Raw genomic sequence first — 22,507 nt, forward strand, 5'->3', positions numbered from 1 at the left:
AATAAAAAATAAAAGTAAAAAAAAAAAAGTTTTAAAAAATTAAAAAAAAAATAAAAAAACCTAAAATTTCAAATCACCCCCCTTTCACCTTATTGAAAATTAAAGGGTTAAAAAAATAAAAAATACACACATTTGGTATCGCCGCGTTCAGAAATGCCCGATCTATCAAAATATAAAATCAATGAATCTGATCAGTAAACGGCGTAGCGGCAAAAAAATTCCAAACGCCAAAATTACGTTTTTTGGTCGCCGCAAATTTTGCGCAAAATGCAATAACAGGCGATCAAAACGTAGCATCTACGCAAAAATGGTACCGTTAAGAACGTCAGGTCGAGACGCAAAAAATAAGCCATCACTGAGCCTCAGATCCTGAAAAATGAGAACGCTATGGGTTTTGGAAAATGGCGCAAAACGTGCGCCACGTTTTTTGGACAAGCTTGTGAATTTTTTTTTAACCCCTTAGATACAAGTAAACCTATACATGTTTGGTGTCTACAAACTCGCACCGACCTGAGGCATCATACCCACACATCAGTTTTACCATATAGTGAACACGGTGAATAAAATATCCCAAAAACTATTGTACAATCCCACTTTTTTTGCAATTTTTCCGCACTTGGAATTTTTTTGCCGTTTTCCAGTACACTATATGGTAAAACTTATGGTTTCATTTAAAAGTACAACTCGTCCCGCAAAAAACAAGCCCCCATATGGCAAGATTGATGGAAAAATAAAAAAGTTACGCCTCTCGGAAGAAGGGGAGCAAAAAACAAAAACGGAAAGTGCCCGGGGGCTGAAGGGGTTAAAAATAATAAAAGGGTGGAAAAAAGTAGATGGATTTGGTGTGGCTTGTGGCGTGATATTTACTAATCGCTTCTAAAAATGTATAAATTACAGAAGAAATGTAAACCAGCTCACCGTTTCTGGTACACGGGCAGACCCAAAACGTGTTCTTAATAAATTTGGTGCATTTTATTCAAGCGCTCTTCTGTGATACAGTCACAACACATCTATCAAACTCTCCTGCCCGACTAATCCACCTCTCCCCTCGCTATTCCCCGGCCCGTCCTCTCTGCCAATCTCTTCACTGGCTCCCCATTGCCCAAAAACTCCAGTTCAAAACACCAACAATGACATACAAAGCCATCCACAACCTGGCTCCTCCATACATCTGTGACCTAGTCTCCCGGTACCTACCTGCACGCAACCTCAGATCCTCACAAGATGTCCTTCTATACGCCTCTTCCCACAATCACATACAAGATTTCTCCTGCACCTGCCCCATACACTGGAGTGCTCTACCCCAACACATCAGACACTCACCTACTGTGCAAAGCTTCAAAAGGAACCTGAAGACCTACCTCTTCCGACAAGCCTAAAACCTACAATAACCCTCAGACCAGTACACAACTAGCTCTGTCCTCACCTACTGTACCTTCACCCATCCCCTGTAGACAGTGAGCCTTCGCGGGCAGGGTCCTCTCTCCTCCTGTACCACTCTGTTTTTGTAATGTTCATGATTGTTGTACTTGTTTTTATGAATACCCTTTTCCCTTGTAAAGCACCATCGAATAAATTGCGCTATAATAATAAATAATAATAACATTGTCCCTCGATGTAGTCAAAGATGCTGGATCAGCAGTATCAATAATGTATGACAAACTTACGGATTTGTGTTCAAATTGTGATGGATCATGGACCACGGATGCCCCACACAATGTTACCATCCACTCCAAATCCTCTGCAAACAAAGAACATACAAATCAATTAATGAGTTTCCCCCCCCCAAAATAAAAACAAATCAACAAATACTATAAACATAAATTTACCTCTAGTCATATCTTTATAAGACCCAAGACAGCAAATTTGAAAATCTGTGAGGAGCTAGAGAAAAAAAATAAAAGTTATTAAAGAGATTCAGGTATTCCAACACCAATAAAGAAAAAATTATATTGCATGTAATATCTTAAGTCATTTTTTAACTATTCACTGAATCAATGCCGATGCTGCTGTGATCACAGGACTTTATTAACTGGCACGTTCGGACTACCAATATACATTAAGTAGTTCATAATTCCCTGTGTGGATAACATATTAAAGTTATTTTAAACTATTTATCTTCAAATTAAGGAATTAAATAACAAGTCTCCTACTTTATCCCATATTGCAATATGGAAGAAAAAAAAACACTAGAGTACAGAATGCAGAATTTAATAATATTATCAACAGCGCAGAACAGTCATCTGTTATTTCTAGATTATGGACTTGTATTCACAAACCAAGGTGCACAGGCTCAAGATTTTAAAGTGGATTATTGTACTTTAAAAAGATTGAAAGCTCATCATCCATTGTAAACCTCAAACAGTACAAGTCGGCTGCATTTCACCGATGCCTGACTCTGCAGTGGTTAAGTCTACAGTCTTAAGAAACTAAAAGAAAGGAGGACATGTTCTACACAGACTTGTCTGGTGCCTGAAATCTGCGACAGGCTACTTCTGGCACAAAGCCTGCATCTCCTTTGTATCCTCTGAAGGCAATATTCTAGTGTCTTGCTGACAGTGAAACAAGCTCTGATAGCAGTAAAAATGTTAAGCACACTCTGCATTAGTAATTACAAGTAATTATGGGGTTTACTCAAATATTAGGCTCATCTCTTTTTTTCCCTCTATTACTTAAGTCAGCAGCATGTGATAATACGATCACTATCCCCCCGCTGTCTGCGCCATGTACTCAGCTGTCCTCCTCTGCGCATAATTAAGGTGGAATCAGCATTCAGAATCCTGGTCACGTTTTAATGAGGAAGAGCAGAGGTTGAGTTCCTTGTGAAATGTCACCAGAAGCTGAGGGGCTATTTGCAACCTCATTAAGTGCATCTAGAGGATCATTGTACTATGTAAAAATACAGATTGCATTTACAACATAGCTCATGAATAATGGAGAGATTTCTGAAAGAAACACTCAGCCTATGTCTCCAAGTTTTCACCTGTTCTCTACCAGCCAACAAACCACAATCTTATTTAGAAGTCACATGATTCCCAAAATGAGCATAATTCTTCAAGAAAGCTTCAAACTTTCATACAGGCCTTGAGCAGAGATACCTATAAAATGATTGAGGTCTGTTGTTAAGACCCGCCCAACACAGATAAAGTAAGGAAAGAAAAGGATCTGACCTGTTGAATTTCTATGGCCGATCTTTTCATTTGACAAGATGACCCGATGCCAGACGAATTTGGCAGCGTTTCTCTTATAGGGCACATACCAATGATTGGCCGAGTGTTCCTATGTATTGGGGAGTCTGGGAGATGGCAGTTAGCTAAATGGATATTCCTGTGTTTGGGGTCTTGAGCGATAGCAGTTGGCTAAGCCATGCATTTTTGTACACAGGGGACTCTGGATAGATAGCTGTTGACTGAGCCAAGCATTTCTGTATATGAGGGAGACTGAAGAGAGATCATCAGCCAAAGAGCAATCCTGTGTATGAACAAAGCTTGAGAGTCATCAGACGAACCTAGCAATCCTGTATATGAGGGAGTCTGGAAAGAGAGTTGTTGGCTGAAAGAGTGTTCCAGTGTATAGGGGATACTGGAGAGAACACAGTCAGCCAAGTCAAGAGTTCCCTGTGCATGGGGTGAGTGGGGTGAGTATGGACAGATTTCTGTCAGCCAAAGTGTTCCCTTGTATTGGTGGGGAAGTCTGGAGCAATAGCTGTCAGCCGAAGTGTTCCTGTGTATGGGTGGGGGAAGTCTGGAGAGATAGCAGTTGGCCGAAGTTCTGTATATGGAGAAGGTCGACAGATTTTCAATCTGCTGAATACTATCTAATGTGCATGGTCAGCTTAACAAGTGTTAGGGTAGACCTATGTTTCATACTTCAGTTTTAATATTTTTGGTTTTGCCTTAGCTTCTTGCAGTCAATAAACTTGAGGGGTGCCCCTCCTCTGGGATGTGCAGCTTTTAAACACAATCAGGTGCTGGTCCTGTTCTGCCTCATCTATTTTGAGGCCTGATGGCACATAGTGTCGTGAGTAACCAGAGTTGGTGACCATCCTTTGACCAAAAAAAATGTCAACCTAGTAACTCATTGTTTTTCACATTTCCTACCATTTCTTCACTTACTGCAGTGTGCCTATGAATGGTTTTTATTCTAGGTTATATTCATATTTTTAACATTTCAAATTTTAGGCCAGCAGCAGAGCGAACAATCACACTTCCATATGATTTTAAGCACTGTATTAGTAACGCACACAACCACCACCATTAAATGGACTGTCCAGGATATAAAAGAATGATTTCTAACAGCAGGATACTGTGGTGGCCCCCGACTAGTCTTGGTTTCCTTTTCTACATCAATCATTGACCTAAGTGGTGATGACTCTATACATGGCATGAAATTGAAATAGGAAAGTACAGAGTGTGTAGGGGATCATCTTAGTGCTGATGGATAAACAGTTAAAAATTGATGTTTTGTTTTTTTTTTCTTTTCTAATGGCGGTGAATGATAGAAAAATTACTGACCTATAACATTTATTGATGGTTGATTATAATTGCAATCCTAAATCCAGGCAGGAATTAAACAGGAACTATCAGCTCTAACGGCAAGTCTACTCGAGGCTGGATTCAAATCCCACGCAGTGTTTTGGTGGCATTTTTATTGGTGCTTTTTATTGCTTTAATTAGCTCTAAATGCTACTAAAAGTTACTGTAAACTCTATTGCAGTTATTAGAAAGTCTACATACATAGGGGCCTATTCATTTATACTGGTGTTTGTTCTTGAAGAAACCTCTAGTGATGTAAAATGCAACAAATTCATTAAGAAGCATGCATCCCTTAACCCCTTCAGCCCCCGGGCACTTTCCGTTTTTGCGTTTTTGTTTTTTGCTCCCCTTCTTCCGAGAGGCGTAACTTTTTTATTTTTCCATCAATCTTGCCATATGAGGGCTTGTTTTTTGCGGGACGAGTTGTACTTTTAAATGAAACCATAAGTTTTACCATATAGTGTACTGGAAAACGGCAAAAAAATTCCAAGTGCGCAAAAATTGCAAAAAAAGTGGGATTGTACAATAGTTTTTGGGATGTTTTATTCACGGTGTTCACTATATGGTAAAACTGATGTGTGGGTATGATGCCTCAGGTCGGTGCGAGTTTATAGACACCAAACATGTATAGGTTTACTTGTATCTAAGGGGTTAAAAAAAATTCACAAGCTTGTCCGAAAAACGTGGCGCACGTTTTGCGCCATTTTCCAAAACCCGTAGCGTTCTCATTTTTCAGGATCTGAGGCTCAGTGATGGTTTATTTTTTGCGTCTCGACCTGACGTTCTTAACGGTACCATTTTTGCGCAGATGCTACGTTTTGATCGCCTGTTATTGCATTTTGCGCAAAATTTGCGGCGACCAAAAAACGTAATTTTGGCGTTTGGAATTTTTTTGCCGCTACGCCGTTTACTGATCAGATTCATTGATTTTATATTTTGATAGATCGGGCATTTCTGAACGTGGCGATACCAAATATGTGTGTATTTTTTATTTTTTTAACCCTTTAATTTTCAATGGGGTGAAAGGGGGGTGATTTGAACTTTTAGGTTTTTTTATTTTTTTTAATTTTTGAAAACTTTTTTTTTTACTTTTTTTTCTTATTTTACTAGTCCCCCTAGGGGGCTATTGCGATCAGCAATCCGATCGCTTTGCACTATCTGCAGATCTCAGCTACAGAGCTGAGAACTGCAGATTTGCTGCTTCACTTTCAATGCCGGCTGTATTCCGGCATTGAGAGGAAGTGACTCATGTTAGCCACAGGTGTCATCACATGACCCTGTGCTACCATGGCAACCGCCGAAAGTCACGTGATCATGTCACGTGACTTCCGGCGGGGGCGGGGTAAGTCACTGTCATGGCGGCGCCCATATACATATCGCTGCCAAGACTTTGGCAGCGAAATGTAAGGTGTTAATGGCCGCGGGTGGAAGCGATTCCACCCGCGGCTAGCAGGCACACATATCAGCTGTTGATAACAGCTGATATGTGCGCGTCTCGCCGCCGCCTGCCGGCGGCAGGGGGCGGGGCTTACCGGCACACGATCCATGACGTATCTAGTACGTCATGGGTCGTTAAGGGGTTAATGACTGTGGTGCATCCTTCAGACTGAATTTGCTAAAAGTTGTGAGTGATCAAAAACAAAACAAAAAAAAACGATACAGTAAGACTTAACAGAATAATTTACTGAAATATAATTTACGGACAGGAGACCTGATAAGTCCTCTTTAATGGAGTTGTCCGACAAACTTCCAAAAAGATTTTAAGCTAATCTGTGCTGCATTGTCATATAAATCACCCCTACATTGTTATTTTTTGTTTTCTGACTTTTGTTCCTCTTGAATTATCCCTTTATTCTCTGCAGCTCTTTGTTTACCTTCAGCACAAGCAAACTTGACTTCTTCCTCTTCTTGGTTGCCAAACCTCACAGTCAGATCTGGCACCGCCCGGCCTCAGTGTCCAGCCCCGCCCTCTGCACACTCATTGGCTGTCAGTATTCTGCTCAGCACTGACCTCTCAGCATTGGAAATAACAGAGTAGAGATCCGGCTTCTCATCTGTGCCACAGCAATCACCCCACATCCACAATAGTGACACATAGAGGTGTTACATGTTCCTCACCCCTTATAGATAAATTAATACTGTGTAATGAAGACTATACAGGGTGGTCCAAAAGTAGGTGGACAGTATGTGTAATAGGGTTATGAAGGGGGAGATTTATCAAACATGGTGTAAAGTGAAACTTACACCATTGCCCTTAGCAACCAATCAGATTCCACCTTTCCTTTTACAAAGAGTCTGTGAAGAGTGAAAAGTAGAATCTGATTGGTTGCTAAGGGCAAATGAGTCCGTTTCACTTTACACCATGTTTGATAAATCTCCCCCTTCATAACCCTATTACACATACTGTCCACCTACTTTTGGACCACCCTGTATATAGCATCTAATGTGAGTCTATAGTAGATATATACGCCATGTATGTATGGTGTGGGTGTCAAAAAACTGCATCTAAACGGATCCTGCAGCTTGCGGTTGAAGCTGTAATGTATGTGAATGGGTGCCGGATCCCGCTTTTCAAATGCGGTTGCATCCATCTAAGGCTGGTTTCACATCAGCGTTTTTTTGCCTAGCGGCAAAAAAAAAAACCACAAAACACATATCACCGGATCCTGCAGATGGAATGTCCAACACATGCAACCGCAATTGTTATTTATCGGATACTGGATACAGCGGGACACAGAATCTATCGGCCGGCACTGGATCAGCTGATCGGGAGTCAGTTGAACTCCTGATGTGACAGCCCTCACACGCTGTGGATGCACTGCTGCCAATCACGTGTGTGGGCTGTGTGGTCAGGAGTTCAGCTGAGTTCAGATCAGCTGACTCCAGCGTCGGCCGATACGTGTTCTGTGTACCGCTGCATCCATTGCAGCGTGTGCGGGCTGTGAGGTCAGCTGAGTTCAGCCAGCACTGGAGTCAGCTGATCTGAACTCCTGACCTCATAGCCAGAAGAACAAGTAATCAGATCAGCTGACTCCAGCGTCCAGCGTCCAGCGTCCAACTGACTCCAGTGTCCCACTGCATCCATCGCAGAGTGTGACTGTGAGGTCAGCTGAGTTCAGATCAGATGACTCCAGTGCCAGCCGAACTCAACTGACCTCACAGCCAGCACACTCTGTGATGGATGCAGCGTTACACAGAACAAGTAATCGGCCAACACAGGAGTCAGCTGATCTGATTACTTGTTCTGCTGGCTGTGTGGTCAGGAATAGGGATGAATGAGCAGTAAAATGATCGGGTCCTCGATGGGCAAAGCCCATGTCGATTTTGTTTTAGTAAAAAAACCAAAAAAAAAACCATGGGCTTTGCCATATTTTTGTATGCTAGCCAGGTACAGCAGGCATGTACGGGCTGCTCCCAACCCCCAGCTGCCTATTTGTACCCAGCTGGGAACCAAAAATATAGGGAAGCCCTTTTTTTAATTATAGAAAAAAAACAAACGATGTGGGCTTCGCCCAATTTTTGTGTCCAGCCGGGTAAAACTAGGCAGCTGGGAATTGGAATCCGAAGTGCAGGGTGGCCCAAGCTCTCTGCCCTGCCCCCCTCCCCGCGCAGTGAATTGCAGTCCGCAGCCACCCCAGAAAATGATGCTTTCATAGAAGCGCCATCTTCTGGCACTGTACCAACTCCTCCAGCGGCCCTGGTGCCGGGTGGCATGCTGGGTAATAAGGGGTTTGTTTTACTTTACCAGCTTTGTTTTACTAGCTGATATTAAGCCAGAGATTCTTAATGTTTGACCCAGCGATTAAGAATCTCCAATAAAGGGTTTAAAAAAAAATACAACACAGAGAAAAAATACTTTATTAGAAATAAATACACAGACACACTTAGGCTAGTTTCACACAGCCTTCTTTTAGCCGGTTTGGCGGATCCAGCGCACTCCAGTACATTATGATACAGTACAATGGTAGCGCTGTAACTTCCGCGTCACATGCCAGATGACAGCATGTGACAGGAGCTTGTTGCGCTGCCACTGTACTGTATACACTGTACTGGAGTGCACTGGATCCACCAAACCGGCAAAAAGAAGGATGTGTGAAACTAGCCTTAAGGGTGCTTTACACGCTGCGACAATCGCTAGCGATTGCTAGCGATAGCACCCGCCCCCACTGTTCGTGCGATATGTGGTGATCGCTGACATAGCGAACAATATCGCTACAGCAGCGTCACACGCACTTGCCTGCTTAGCGATGTCGCTGGAGACACCAAACAATCTCTCCTTTAAGGGGGCGGTTCGTTCGGCGTCACTAAGCGACCGCCCAATAGCAGAGGAGGGGCGGAGATGAGCGGCCGAAACATGCCGCCCACCTCCTTCCTTCCTCATTGCCTGTGGACGCAGGTAAGGAGATGTTCGTCATTCCAGCGGTGTCACACATAGCAATGTGTGATGCCGCAGGAACGACGAACAACCAGCGGAATACACCACCAACGATATTATGAAAAGTGACGTGATCAATGGTTTTTTACGTTTTTGCGATCGTTGATAGTTTCTCCTTTTAGTCACACACAACAAATATCGCTAACGGCGCCGAATGTGCGTCACGAACACTGTGACCCCGACGATCTATGGTTAGCGATATCGTTGAGTGTAAAGTATCCTTTAGAGACCCCATCTTTATTTCTCTCTCTCAGAGGAGAGCGCACGGGGGAGGGGGGAGACAGTTCCCAGGGTGTCGGGCACTAAACATGATAAAGCGCTGGGGACAGATCGATGATAGTGTCCCTGAAAGAAAGTGTGCAATTTTCTTGTTCCTTGCCTTATTGAACAGGACACTGAGTCAACTGGATTATCAGGTGATACGTAGCTGGGCACAGGAGGCGGGGGAGGGACACTTCGAGTGTGTGGGAGGGGGCGAATACTCATCGCACTATACCTGCCCACTAAGCAGCAGGGCGGCAACATGCTGTTCACTGATTTGCATGTCAATATGGTCCTGCACCTGTTGACATGAAATGACCGGAAGCAGCAAAATCTCGGCAGGAGCAGTTACATGACCACTCTGAGCCGGGAGAGAGAGGCAGACAGCAGGGCAGGTAAGTGGTCACTATCTACTTACCTGCCCCAATGTAGCCTAATAGGGAAAGGAAAAAAAAAAAGGCAAAATAAGCCCTTCAACCCCATTACGACAGCCTTACGGAGATAAACGGCAGCAGAATAGGGTACTTATTCTGATCCGCCGTTTATAAACGGCAGGCAGAAAAAGTAATTAGCGGAAAATCTCTGGGGTTCCACCTACGGAGACCCTGCAGATCACGATTCGGGCTGTTTTTACTGGTCCCAGTCACATAAACATCGGTATACACCGTATACCTATCCTAGCTTTTCAGGCTATGTGCCCATGATCAGGGTTTGTAGTGTTTTGGGCGCACTGTTTTCGCTGCATCCGTAACGCTGCGTTGTGCAGTACAAGCGCAGTGGAAGGATTTCTGTTCTCTGCAGCATAAACTCGCCCGCAAGTGTTCCAGAGTTATAACCTCAAAGTGACACTGGTCAGAATTGCAAAAAATGGCCTGGGCATCAAGTGCAAAACTGGCTCCATCCTTAAGGGGTTAAATTGTAGGTCACTATTTATACATACATAGGTTATTGATTACTTACTTGCAATAAAAAAAAAAAACAAAAAAAAAAAGATATGATGAGCCTCCGAAATGGATTTATTAAAAATAGATTTGAGCACTCGGAGGCTGGTGCATTCAGCAATGGCAGATTAGCAACCGGCTAGTGTGAGGGAATTATGTGGTTTTGTATGGTCGTATCCACCAGCTGCATAAGTAGCAGAGGAAACCTACCAGTCCATCTGATCCTAGTCTTGATCTTCTGGGACCTCTATGATTTCTTCCATTGATCACATCACCCTTCACCTCAAAGTCATACTGAAACAAGATAAGAGAAACATATGAAGATTTCTAGATACAAAGAGCAGAGCCATGGGCTTTAGCGCATTTCTTTTTATTTATTTGCCTAAAAAAAAACTCCTTTTAAAGAGTTTTAAAGAGAATGTATACAATTTCTCCATGTCCTATATTTTATTGGTGATCCTAATAATCGGGGCTGCATTTCTTTCACTCATCAGCCTCAAAAGTAAGAGCTTTGAGGCCTTGACTTGATGAATTCCCCAGGGAAAAGTTCACTCTGTACAGAAAAAATTTGGCTTTAAGTGCTGATCACATAGAAGATCTTTAAGGGTTATGCTGCCGGCTAGACCTTGCTAGCACATATAAATGACATTTCAAAATATTTTCCAAAAAATGGAAATTATATTTTCATTATTTCAAGCTGTTGCCATTCAAATAACACAATTTGTTTTGTTGTTTTAAACTGGAAAATAATGCAAGTTAGCCACAAAGCAATGCAGCCTGAACCTCCCCTTAAGCAGGAGAATCACGACTTTCCAGACATTGAATCATAGACATAGAATAAGTTCTCATTGCTGCTTATATACAACATAACAAAAACAGGCATCAATGTCGTTAGAGCAGGGTCTAGCAAGTAAGAGAAGATAGCTCTACAACAAAGTATTGTGGTGTGTACATCGTAAGGATGAAGGACAACATAAATCCCAAACGTTACCAAAATAGTGTCTCATTTGGGAAGCTATGAATTAGGCTAGTTTCACACATTCGGCTTTTCGCCGGTTTGCCGGATTCGGCGGACTCCGGTACAGTGTGATACAGTACAATGGCAGTGCGGCAACTTGTACAGCATGTCAGCATGTGACCGAAGCTTGTCGCGCTGCCATTGTACTGTATACACTGTACTGGAGTGTGCCGAATCCGGTGAAAAGCCGGATGTGCGAAACTAGCCTTAAAATAATACAAAATTATTACCCTCTCTCAAAAATTTATAATTAGGAAATATAAAAGACAGCCAAAGTAATTTAGTAATAAAAACTTCAAAAGTGGAAGGCTGAAGTCGGGCTCTCCACTGTCTCACAGCTGAAGTCGGGCTCTCCACTGTCTCACAGCTGAAGTCGGGCTCTCCACTGTCTCACAGCTGAAGTCGGGCTCTCCACTGTCTCACAGCTGAAGTCGGGCTCTCCACTGTCTCACAGCTGAAGTCGGGCTCTCCACTGTCTCACAGCTGAAGTCGGGCTCTCCACTGTCTCACAGCTGAAGTCGGGCTCTCCACTGTCTCACAGCTGAAGTCGGGCTCTCCACTGTCTCACAGCTGAAGTCGGGCTCTCCACTGTCTCACAGCTGAAGTCGGGCTCTCCACTGTCTCACAGCTGAAGTCGGGCTCTCCACTGTCTCACAGCTGAAGTCGGGCTCTCCACTGTCTCACAGCTGAAGTCGGGCTCTCCACTGTCTCACAGCTGAAGTCGGGCTCTCCACTGTCTCACAGCTGAAGTCGGGCTCTCCACTGTCTCACAGCTGAAGTCGGGCTCTCCACTGTCTCACAGCTGAAGTCGGGCTCTCCACTGTCTCACAGCTGAAGTCGGGCTCTCCACTGTCTCACAGCTGAAGTCGGGCTCTCCACTGTCTCACAGCTGAAGTCGGGCTCTCCACTGTCTCACAGCTGAAGTCGGGCTCTCCACTGTCTCACAGCTGAAGTCGGGCTCTCCACTGTCTCACAGCTGAAGTCGGGCTCTCCACTGTCTCACAGCTGAAGTCGGGCTCTCCACTGTCTCACAGCTGAAGTCGGGCTCTCCACTGTCTCACAGCTGAAGTCGGGCTCTCCACTGTCTCACAGCTGAAGTCGGGCTCTCCACTGTCTCACAGCTGAAGTCGGGCTCTCCACTGTCTCACAGCTGAAGTCGGGCTCTCCACTGTCTCACAGCTGAAGTCGGGCTCTCCACTGTCTCACAGCTGAAGTCGGGCTCTCCACTGTCTCACAGCTGAAGTCGGGCTCTCCACTGTCTCACAGCTGAAGTCGGGCTCTCCACTGTCTCACAGCTGAAGTCGGGCTCTCCACTGTCTCACAGCTGAAGTCGGGCTCTCCACTGTCTCACAGCTGAAGTCGGGCTCTCCACTGTCTCACAGCTGAAGTCGGGCTCTCCACTGTCTCACAGCTGAAGTCGGGCTCTCCACTGTCTCACAGCTGAAGTCGGGCTCTCCACTGTCTCACAGCTGAAGTCGGGCTCTCCACTGTCTCACAGCTGAAGTCGGGCTCTCCACTGTCTCACAGCTGAAGTCGGGCTCTCCACTGTCTCACAGCTGAAGTCGGGCTCTCCACTGTCTCACAGCTGAAGTCGGGCTCTCCACTGTCTCACAGCTGAAGTCGGGCTCTCCACTGTCTCACAGCTGAAGTCGGGCTCTCCACTGTCTCACAGCTGAAGTCGGGCTCTCCACTGTCTCACAGCTGAAGTTGGGCTCTCCACTGTCTCACAGCTGAAGTTGGGCTCTCCACTGTCTCACAGCTGAAGTTGGGCTCTCCACTGTCTCACAGCTGAAGTCGGGCTCTCCACTGTCTCACAGCTGAAGTCGGGCTCTCCACTGTCTCACAGCTGAAGTCCGCTCTCCACTGTCTCACAGCTGAAGTCCGCTCTCCACTGTCTCACAGCTGAAGTCCGCTCTCCACTGTCTCACAGCTGAAGTCCGCTCTCCACTGTCTCACAGCTGAAGTCCGCTCTCCACTGTCTCACAGCTGAAGTCCGCTCTCCACTGTCTCACAGCTGAAGTTGGGCTCTCCATTGTCTCACAGCTGAAGTTGGGCTCTCCACTGTCTCACAGCTGAAGTTGGGCTCTCCACTGTCTCACAGCTGAAGTTGGGCTCTCCACTGTCTCACAGCTGAAGTTGGGCTCTCCACTGTCTCACAGCTGAAGTTGGGCTCTCCACAGTCTCACTATCTTGCCAGCAGTGTGAGACTTCCTGCGTCAGAGCTGGGAGATACCACTGAGAGGGAATTTGGAAACGTTGTGTAAATACAGGGGAGATCTGGGCTGCCACCCTTCATAAAAGAGGTAATGATATATGAAACAATGTAAGATAGATTACTGTATATTTAGAACATGGATGCAGGAGAGGTAGAAAATACACCTATAGAGGAAATACAGATTACATCTGTCAGGATGTCTTTTGTGGGCTGTGTATGTATCTAGTGAGGAATTTAGAAAAGCTATGTTTCCCACTGTAGATTAATCCACAACCAGCTATTCCTTTTTCTAGTAGATTAACCCTTTAGAAACAACTATGATCTCCACTTGCAGATTAACCCTTTCAAAGCCGCTGTAACCACCTCTTTAATCTAGCCCGTATACACCCAACAATATCGTATTACATGTCCAATAAATAATTTCTCGTATGCAATACAGTTCAGATTCCTGTTGGGGCATAAGAAATGTTGCCAAGATTTGCATATTGCTGATTCACAGCACAATAGTATGCAATGGAAATTAATTTACCAAATCTGTACTTTGCCTTTGGCAAATTTATAGAAAAAAAAAAGTGAATCTATTCTCTCATACTTTAAAGAAAAGCAACTCATCAATGAAGCAAAAAAAATAAATAAATAAATCTCCTCCACCCCTCCATCCTCTAGCAAGTACATCTCGGTGAAGAAAATCCCAGCAAGTTTCACATACACTGGTAAAACCTATATCTTTGTAATACTGAGGGAAATTATCTAAATTTTAATGACCCGCATTGAAAGAAAAAAAAAAAAGTCTTATTCCGCTTTCACAGTGCGTTCCGATTTCTGTTCATTGTTCCCATCGAGGCTTCCTTCCGAATCCACTGGCAAATGGGATTTGAACAAATGCGCTGATGGGGCCATTGCCTAGAATGGTGCAGACTGAGTCACTGTGTGCTCTGTCGTGCACCATTTTCGGGAGCATACACTTACTGGAAGCGGACACACAGACATAGTGGACTGCGTCTGGGCCTCCAGTAGGTGTATATGCCCGAAAATGGTGCACGCCAGAGCAACGGTGACTCCGTCTGCACCATTATAGTCAATGGCTCCATCAGCGCATTTATCCAAAGCCCGTTTTGGGGGGATTCAGACGGAAGCCTTGCCGGGACAACTGAATGGAAATTGGAATGCAGCGTGAGAACGGACTTTTAGTTAAATAGTATAAAAAAAAAAAAAAAAAAAAAAGACTTGGGTCCATCAAATTCAACCTTACTCCACCATTTATAATTTCATCGTCTTTCAATTTATTTTCTTCAGAAGTAATAAATCCTCTTTAAGCAGAAAGTTTTGGGGGAAAAAAAGTGAGGGGGCAGGATCTTCTTAGGGAGACCAGACTAGTACAGAAGAAAACATGTACATTAGCTGTCAAATGGAAGTAAAGACACAATCTTGCCAATCAAGTAGAGGTAGCTATCCAAAGCCAACATCTGAACCTTTTTGTGCCTTTAAACCTGACTAGTTATATTCTTCTACAAACCCTTGAAGTAGTATGGAAGCCATTTGATTTTTTTCCAGTTGAGGTTTTTGATGAATGTATATCAACCCGGGATGGACATTTGCTTTTTGATGAATAGCTACAAGACTATCAGCGAGTAAAGGTATGCGCATCTCTAAATGCTTTTCTTCTACATGACTGGAGAAGAGATGGAGGTTTGGAAAAGAACAATGTTAGTTTCACAAGTACAAAGTAAATGAAAGGATTAGGCTGAAACCTACTTGAGAGTGCTTTGTGATTGCTAAGCACATGGCATGTTGTTCAGAAGCACATCATGGAGCTCTGCCATGTACACAGCAATACTACATAAAAGGTTATCTAATTGAATACCTTGCATTATATTCAGTAGGCAAGAGGAAACAATTATCTTGAGTCGAAAGACAGCTCGTCTTCCTCCAGACAGCGGGCCGTGCCAACAGTCAACCTGCAGGGCACAGCTCTCGGAATAAGAATCGGCTGTCTCATCCTACCTCCGGACCTCATGTTAATGTATCGTCCGGCCGTGGCGATTAGACATTCATTAGGGTTTAGTTGATGGCAGGGAAAACTTGAAATAAATCAGATAAGTTCAAGCTCTGTTAGCGATTGTGTCCAGAGCGGTTTCAGACTCATTAATGTGCAGGAGGTGTGCAGAGAGAACCAACACAATGGGAGCTTGGATTTAGAATGAAGATGAAATGAGATGGTTACATCTCTAATTGGAACAAGATGCTCATTTGTCTCTGAAAGATGAGAAAAGTGACAGCTCCAGAGATGCCTTTACGAGGAGACAAATGGTAATATTTTATTCTACATTCTAGAAATGTAAAGTTTGCTGCACAGATTGAGAACCTTATTGATTTGACCCTATACCTTTGGCGCATTTTGACGGACAGGTGTCCTCTTTTAAATCACAATTGTGTAATATTACTTGCTGTACAACTAGTGGGATAGCAATCATAATCCATAGACACTATTAGTGCTAAAGTGGAATTTAAAGGGACTGTCAGCAGGGTTCTGAAATGTAACCTGAAGACAGCATGCTGCAATAATTAAAACAGAGACTTCAACCCTGGTCTGTTATCTCACAGTCTTTTTTTTTTGTTTAACTGCAATGTTTGCTTAACTCAGTTATTGTTTTCATTAGTGGGTCTCAGCAGTGCATAAGCTCTAGTCCAACTCCACCCCCTTCTGTGGTTAGCAGCTTCTGTCTATAGAAATGTACAGTGAAAGGCTGGTGAGGGTGGGGGTAGCTCCTAGAGCTGTGCTACATACAAAACCTAAAATCTTTCACTGTGGCGGAACAGATGCACACAGAAATATAAGTAATACATCGCTGAATTCAGGATCTCTTTGCCTACATCATGCTGCTCTCAGATGAGGTAGCAGAAACCTGCTGACACATTCCCTTTAAGATGGATGGAGGGATGGATAGAAAACAGCTAGGTTTACCACAATCTGCACTAAGTAAAAATGTATCACCTCCTCCAATCACAATTATCACAATATATATACTTTTTATAAAAAAAAAACAACTCGTGTGTAGCAATGGTGGAATTCATATTTTCATTATTTGCAGAGTTCTGATGAATTCTGCTAGTATAAGCCTCATCAAAGTTGTCAATTTTCAATAAAAAAGTAATAGAAAATATTTTCCTAAAAACAAAAAAAGGATATATATGTTTGTTGTATACAGACAACTAGGTGTCTAATTTCTATGGTTTTGAAAACACAATATCTTTCTTCCTTATTGACAGGTTGGAAATAAGAGGTGCCAATAACCAGAGACAGCTGCAGTTGAATGTTTAGTTTGGCTGGACATGTTTATAGTTTTAATGGGGAGAGTGGAGACACCTGTCGGACACCTCTCGTAGCGGCTCATCTCCCTCAAGAGCAGAAAGTAATGGTGTTGAAATTCAACATGCCTGATCCTTCTTAAAGGGGTATTCTCATGTTGTCTCTTGAGCAGCTCAGAGCTCTGCAGTCTCCTAACTTCCTGGTTTCTGGCAGGGCGGGCTTTCCTTTAGTAACTGTTCTGGTAAGCAGCTGTTGTATTAGTAGAACTATAAAGCTCTGCAAAAGTTCTACAGTAACACATTCAGCCATCAGTGGTTTGGTCTGAATCTACACTGTTATGTCTATATATAAATATAGTGATAACAGGGAACTTGAATATGCGCACCATTTTGGACAGTGAGAGCCTTGATGCTAGGTGTCAGGAATTGTGATTCCTCATTAAAAAAGAAAGGAATGTAACAGCAGCTCAGTCTGGACCTGAGAGGGGGTGGCAACTAGCTGCGGTATAGAAATTAATGGGCTGGAGAGAGCAGACAGATGTTAAGGTTTACTCCTCTCCAGGAATTTAACCACTGAGCACCTGGACAAGCATGAGTGGCCGAGCACCATGGAAACAAGCTGTACATTATGAAAGATAAAATCTCTCATTGCAGAAAAATGACAGCAGATAGAAAAAGCAAATCAATTGCAAACTTGCTTATTTTCATGCTAACTCAAGTAATTTAATAAGTTGAGAATTCCCCTTAAATGACCTTCTCCATCTTTTGGGGAAGAGTCAAGAGGACCCAGACACCAATTATTTAATGTGCATGAAGGCCCTTTAGCCCGTTTCATTTGCCATTTTCCTTGGAGATGAATAGCCTTCAATGTGCGGACTGAAAAAGGGTCCCAAAAGTAGGATTACAGAAGAGCAAACACTGAGGACCTATTAAAAAAAAAATTGGCATCAATGTAAAAAACATCCTGCAGAACTCTTGATAGCAGAGTTTCAACAAACGTTTTTGCTCGCTGGGAGTCCAAATCGTTAGTTATCAGAAAATCCATCTAGCTATTTACATTTTGGATACTATAAATGGAGAAGTAACAAATGAAAATTTAATTCCAATATAAAAAATGGGAAAAAAAAAAAAGATAAGATCTTAGGTGAGATGACCATGTACATGCTACAGAGATGGTGATGAAATAAAAGAATATAATTGGGTCTTTTAAAACTATGCCTTTAATGCCCATCTCATTGGACATGGAAAGACGTTAGTGCAACTGTCCAATTCCTGGTGCGTTTTCATGTAAGATGCAATATAGTTAGAACAGATTGGTATAGGAGGGATACTTTGATGATCTTCCTGATCCTATTATTTTGATCCCTAACATACTGATTATTGCTGCAGTCAGACAGTCCTGTTTAGATCACAGCAACTGTTATTTTACATTTAGCCTATATTTACTTTCATAGTCCAGAGAACAGGTTTACAGATTTCACAGTAAATAGCCCAAGAAAAGATTAAAAGAGGCGAGGGTCGATAAACAGGTACAGAAGACATGGCTCTTGCGAACAGTGACGGCCACAGAAATAACGCTTCATGTCAAGATGATTATCTTTCATTTTTCACAAAGATATTTAATATCCGACTCACCTCATCAAGAATTCTCCCCTCTCTGAACGACTGTACAATCCCTAGATAAAAAGAAAGTCAAAAAGTGACTGATTACATTAGAATTTGCTCAATGTAGATAAGCAGCCGCAAGGATTAAAATAAAAAGGGGAAAAGAAAATCATGTTTGAGCCGGTATCATAAATTTCCTCTCCGAGATGCATATCGGAATGATTTTATATGTTTGAGACTCATCATCTATGAGGAGACGCACAAATAAATTGCTAAATATAATACGCAGAGACTAGCACAGTAATCTAAAGCTATATAGATAGAATTCTGCACAATTATAAAATAGCAGTATTTTTACTCTCCCCACCTAAAATGCCAGAATGTGTGAACGCAGCCTTTAAAAAGCACATTAACATTACAATACACTTGGTTACTAGCAATTAAGATTTAGCAGATTTCTCAAGTTCCCCATATACTGGGATCAACCAAGTATTGGCCAAACTGGAGTCACTATGGAGGTCTGTCAACGGCATTGTCTTCTCTTTGGACTGAAAGCACAAATTGAAGTGTATGGTGGAGTTATCCAAGATACGTGAGCCCCTTAATAGGGAGTCTGTCAGTCCAATCTGGCAGTATAACCCAAGTATAAAGGTTTGTAGGAGAAATAGCTCCTATAAAAGTCACCGTCATAGTGTTCTAATCACTTTCGCTGTTTTGCAGAAACAGAAGTGGATTCAAGTATGCTAATTAGGTTGCTCAGTGCCCCCTTGGTGTAGCCAAGCGGCTCAGTGCACCCTTGGTGTAGCCAAGCGGCTCAGTGCACCCTTGGTGTAGCCAAGCGGCTCAGTGCACCCTTGGTGTAGCCAAGCGGCTCAGTGCACCCTTGGTGTAGCCAAGCGGCTCAGTGCACCCTTGGTGTAGCCAAGCGGCTCAGTGCACCCTTGGTGTAGCCAAGCGGCTCAGTGCACCCTTGGTGTAGCCAAGTGGCTCAGTGCACCCTTGGTGTAGCCAAGCGGCTCAGTGCACCCTTGGTGTAGCCAAGAGGCTCAGTGCACCCTTGGTGTAGCCAAGAGGCTCAGTGCACCCTTGGTGTAGCCAAGAGGCTCAGTGCACCCTTGGTGTAGCCAAGAGGCTCAGTGCACCCTTGGTGTAGCCAAGAGGCTCAGTGCACCCTTGGTGTAGCCAAGAGGCTCAGTGCACCCTTGGTGTAGCCAAGCGGCTCAGTGCACCCTTGGTGTAGCCAAGAGGCTCAGTGCACCCTTGGTGTAGCCAAGAGGCTCAGTGCACCCTTGGTGTAGCCAAGTGGCTCAGTGCACCCTTGGTGTAGCCAAGAGGCTCAGTGCACCCTTGGTGTAGCCAAGAGGCTCAGTGCACTGTTCTGGTTTTACATGCCCCTTCTTGCCTCATGGGTGACTGACAGTACTCGCCCCAGTCAAGCCAGTGCTATCTGCAGAAAAAGTCAGGTTAGTGTTGTCACACACCAGTTCAGGAGGCAGGCTGTCCAAAACCAGTGGGTAGAATAGTGCCCCGAGCCTCTTTGCTTAGACCATGGGTGCAAAATGGAGTCAGTGATTAGAACAATGGAGATGTGATTTTTTTTTTTTTTTTTTTAAAGGGGCTACATCCCATACAACACTTCGTTTTTACTGTTAGGTTATGCTGACAGATGCCATTTAATGTTTTTCACAACATTTCCACAAGGATTTGCAGTGACATACATAGCAGCAAATCTGCGTCAAGACAAGTGAATTTTGATGTTTATTTCCTGGAAAAAAACAGCTCATCGTGTAGAATATAAAATATAAAACACTGTCCTCACGCTCCCGGACAATGCTTCTGTGATCCCCTAACACTTCTGCACACCCCTATAATGACGCCTCGCACATGTAACTGATGAATGGATGATGGTGGTGACACTGCAGGGCGAGTGTACAGAGTGTGCAGGGGGAAGCACTGCCAGGGAAGGGAGCAAGGCGCCCACAGAATTCTATATAGGAAAATTTTACACCAAAATAGAACTCATCTCATACAGAAGCTTATTGGGGGTTTTCTCTCGAATTCCACATTATCAAGCGATTTAATTTTAAGCGCATGGGAACAATGGTAACTTGTTGCTTGGCTTTTTGTTGGGGGGGGGGGGGGGAACGACAATTTTTACAGCTTAACTCCGTCAGTTTAACCAAACGCACCCTGGTGTGTTGGGGGAATAGTTTTTACTAATTCATTACTTCAGAAAATAAAACTTAGTTCCCATTGTGAGAATATTTATCTCTGGCATGTATAAGCAAAATAAAAACAAAAGTGTTTCTCCCGCTAATCCCTATAATAAGATTCTGTGAAGAACATAACAATGCAAGTCTAACACAGTCTTAAATATATTCTTTTTTTCCCCCCTTTGGTTCCACTTTGAATAGTATAATAAGCATCTAATCACAGAGACTGCAAAACCCACTGCTTGTACAATAAGAAGTGACAGCAGCTTCTATTTTGATAAAAAGCCTAAGGAATACACAGCGATAGCAAAGGACTGCAATAGTAATAAACAGGAAAGTCTCATAGGAAACCGCAAAAGGAGGAAATAAGGACAGTTCTATTAATGAATACTCAGATAAACCAAGCCCAAGCAGGTGGAATCAAGGATACGATGGTCAAGTATAAGATTTTGTGACACTTAGTGATGATCTGGAAATATTTGCGGATCGTCAATCAGTAAATTGCTCAGACAGACCACACTTCTAATGCGCATTGAACGAGCAGTTCTAGATCAATCCGTGCGCATAGGCTGTCATTATTCTCGGCAGCACAGGCCCTGTTTACACAGGATGATGTGCTGCCAAGAACAATCTATAAAGCAAACCAAAACATTATCTCACCCAACAAACCAGGGTTTTGCCATCTACACGCTCCTCTAGTCGTTTAAAGACTTTATCTGGTGGCTTACAGGATTATATTATAAGTTTAGATGCCTAGTTTTGAATTAAACTTTTGCAGGATTCAGAAAGGAGTTGTCTAGGTTCAACAAAAAAGAAGGGAATTTTGTTTACTTACCGTAAATTCCTTTTCTTCTAGCTCCAATTGGGAGACCCAGACAATTGGGTGTATAGCTATGCCTCCGGAGGCCACACAAAGTATTACACTAAAAGTGTAACGCCCCTCCCCTTCAGCCTATACACCCCCCGTGCTGCTACGGGCTCATCAGCTTTGGTGCAAAAGCCAGAAGGAGGAAAAAATTATAAACTGGTTTAAAGTAAATTCAATCCGAAGGAATATCGGAGAACTGAAACCATTTAACATGAACAACATGTGTATACAAAAACAGGGGCGGGTGCTGGGTCTCCCAATTGGAGCTAGAAGAAAAGGAATTTACGGTAAGTAAACAAAATTCCCTTCTTCTTTGTCGCTCCTAATTGGGAGACCCAGACAATTGGGACGTCCAAAAGCAGTCCCTGGGTGGGTAAATAATACCTCATAATAGAGCCGTAACGGCTCCGTCCTACAGGTGGGCAACTGCCTCCTGAAGGACTCGCCTACCTAGGCTGGCATCTGCCGAAGCATAGGTATGCACTTGATAGTGTTTCGTGAATATGTGCAGGCTCGACCAGGTAGTGCCTGACACACCTGCTGAGCCGTAGCCTGGTGTCGCAAGGCCCAGGACGCTCCCACGGCCCTGGTAGAATGGGCCTTCAGTCCTGAGGGAACCGGAAGCCCCGAGGAACGGTAAGCTTCGAGAATTGGTTCCTTGATCCACCGAGCCAGGGTTGATTTGGAAGCTTGTGTCCCTTTACGCTGGCCAGCGACAAGGACAAAGAGTGCATCCGAGCGGCGCAGGGGCGCCGTACGAGAAATGTAGAGTCTGAGTGCTCTCACCAGATCTAACAAGTGCAAATCCTTTTCACATTGGTGAACTGGATGAGGACAAAACGAGGGTAAGGAGATGTCCTGATTGAGATGAAAAGGGGATACCACCTTAGGGAGGAATTCCGGAACCGGACGCAGAACCACCTTGTCCTGGTGAAACACCAGGAAAGGGGCTTTGCATGATAACGCTGCCAACTCAGACACTCTCCGAAGTGAGGTGACTGCTACTAGAGATAATCCTGAAGACGCTAGGATCCAGGACTCAATGGCCACACAGTCAGGTTGAGGGCCGCAGAATTCAGATGGAAAAACGGCCCTTGAGACAGCAAA

At 43.7% G+C, this 22,507-nt stretch overlaps 1 protein-coding gene across 2 annotated transcripts in view; it reads right to left on the minus strand.

Moving 5' to 3' along the window:
• The window catches only part of BRCA1 (BRCA1 DNA repair associated), a 238,841-nt gene that overhangs the window by 27,341 nt on the left and 188,993 nt on the right, over window positions 1–22,507 (minus strand). For both annotated transcript variants that reach the window (XM_075349979.1, XM_075349978.1), the window contains exons 18-21: window positions 18,350–18,390; window positions 10,383–10,466; window positions 1,830–1,884; window positions 1,668–1,741 (exon numbers count right to left, since the gene is read on the minus strand). In XM_075349979.1, the coding sequence (XP_075206094.1) occupies window positions 1,668–1,741; window positions 1,830–1,884; window positions 10,383–10,466; window positions 18,350–18,390 (254 nt within the window). The remainder of the gene's footprint in view (window positions 1–1,667; window positions 1,742–1,829; window positions 1,885–10,382; window positions 10,467–18,349; window positions 18,391–22,507) is intronic.

Source organism: Anomaloglossus baeobatrachus, chromosome 5 (assembly GCF_048569485.1).
Source record: "Anomaloglossus baeobatrachus isolate aAnoBae1 chromosome 5, aAnoBae1.hap1, whole genome shotgun sequence".
Classification (NCBI taxonomy): Eukaryota; Metazoa; Chordata; class Amphibia; order Anura; family Aromobatidae; genus Anomaloglossus; species Anomaloglossus baeobatrachus.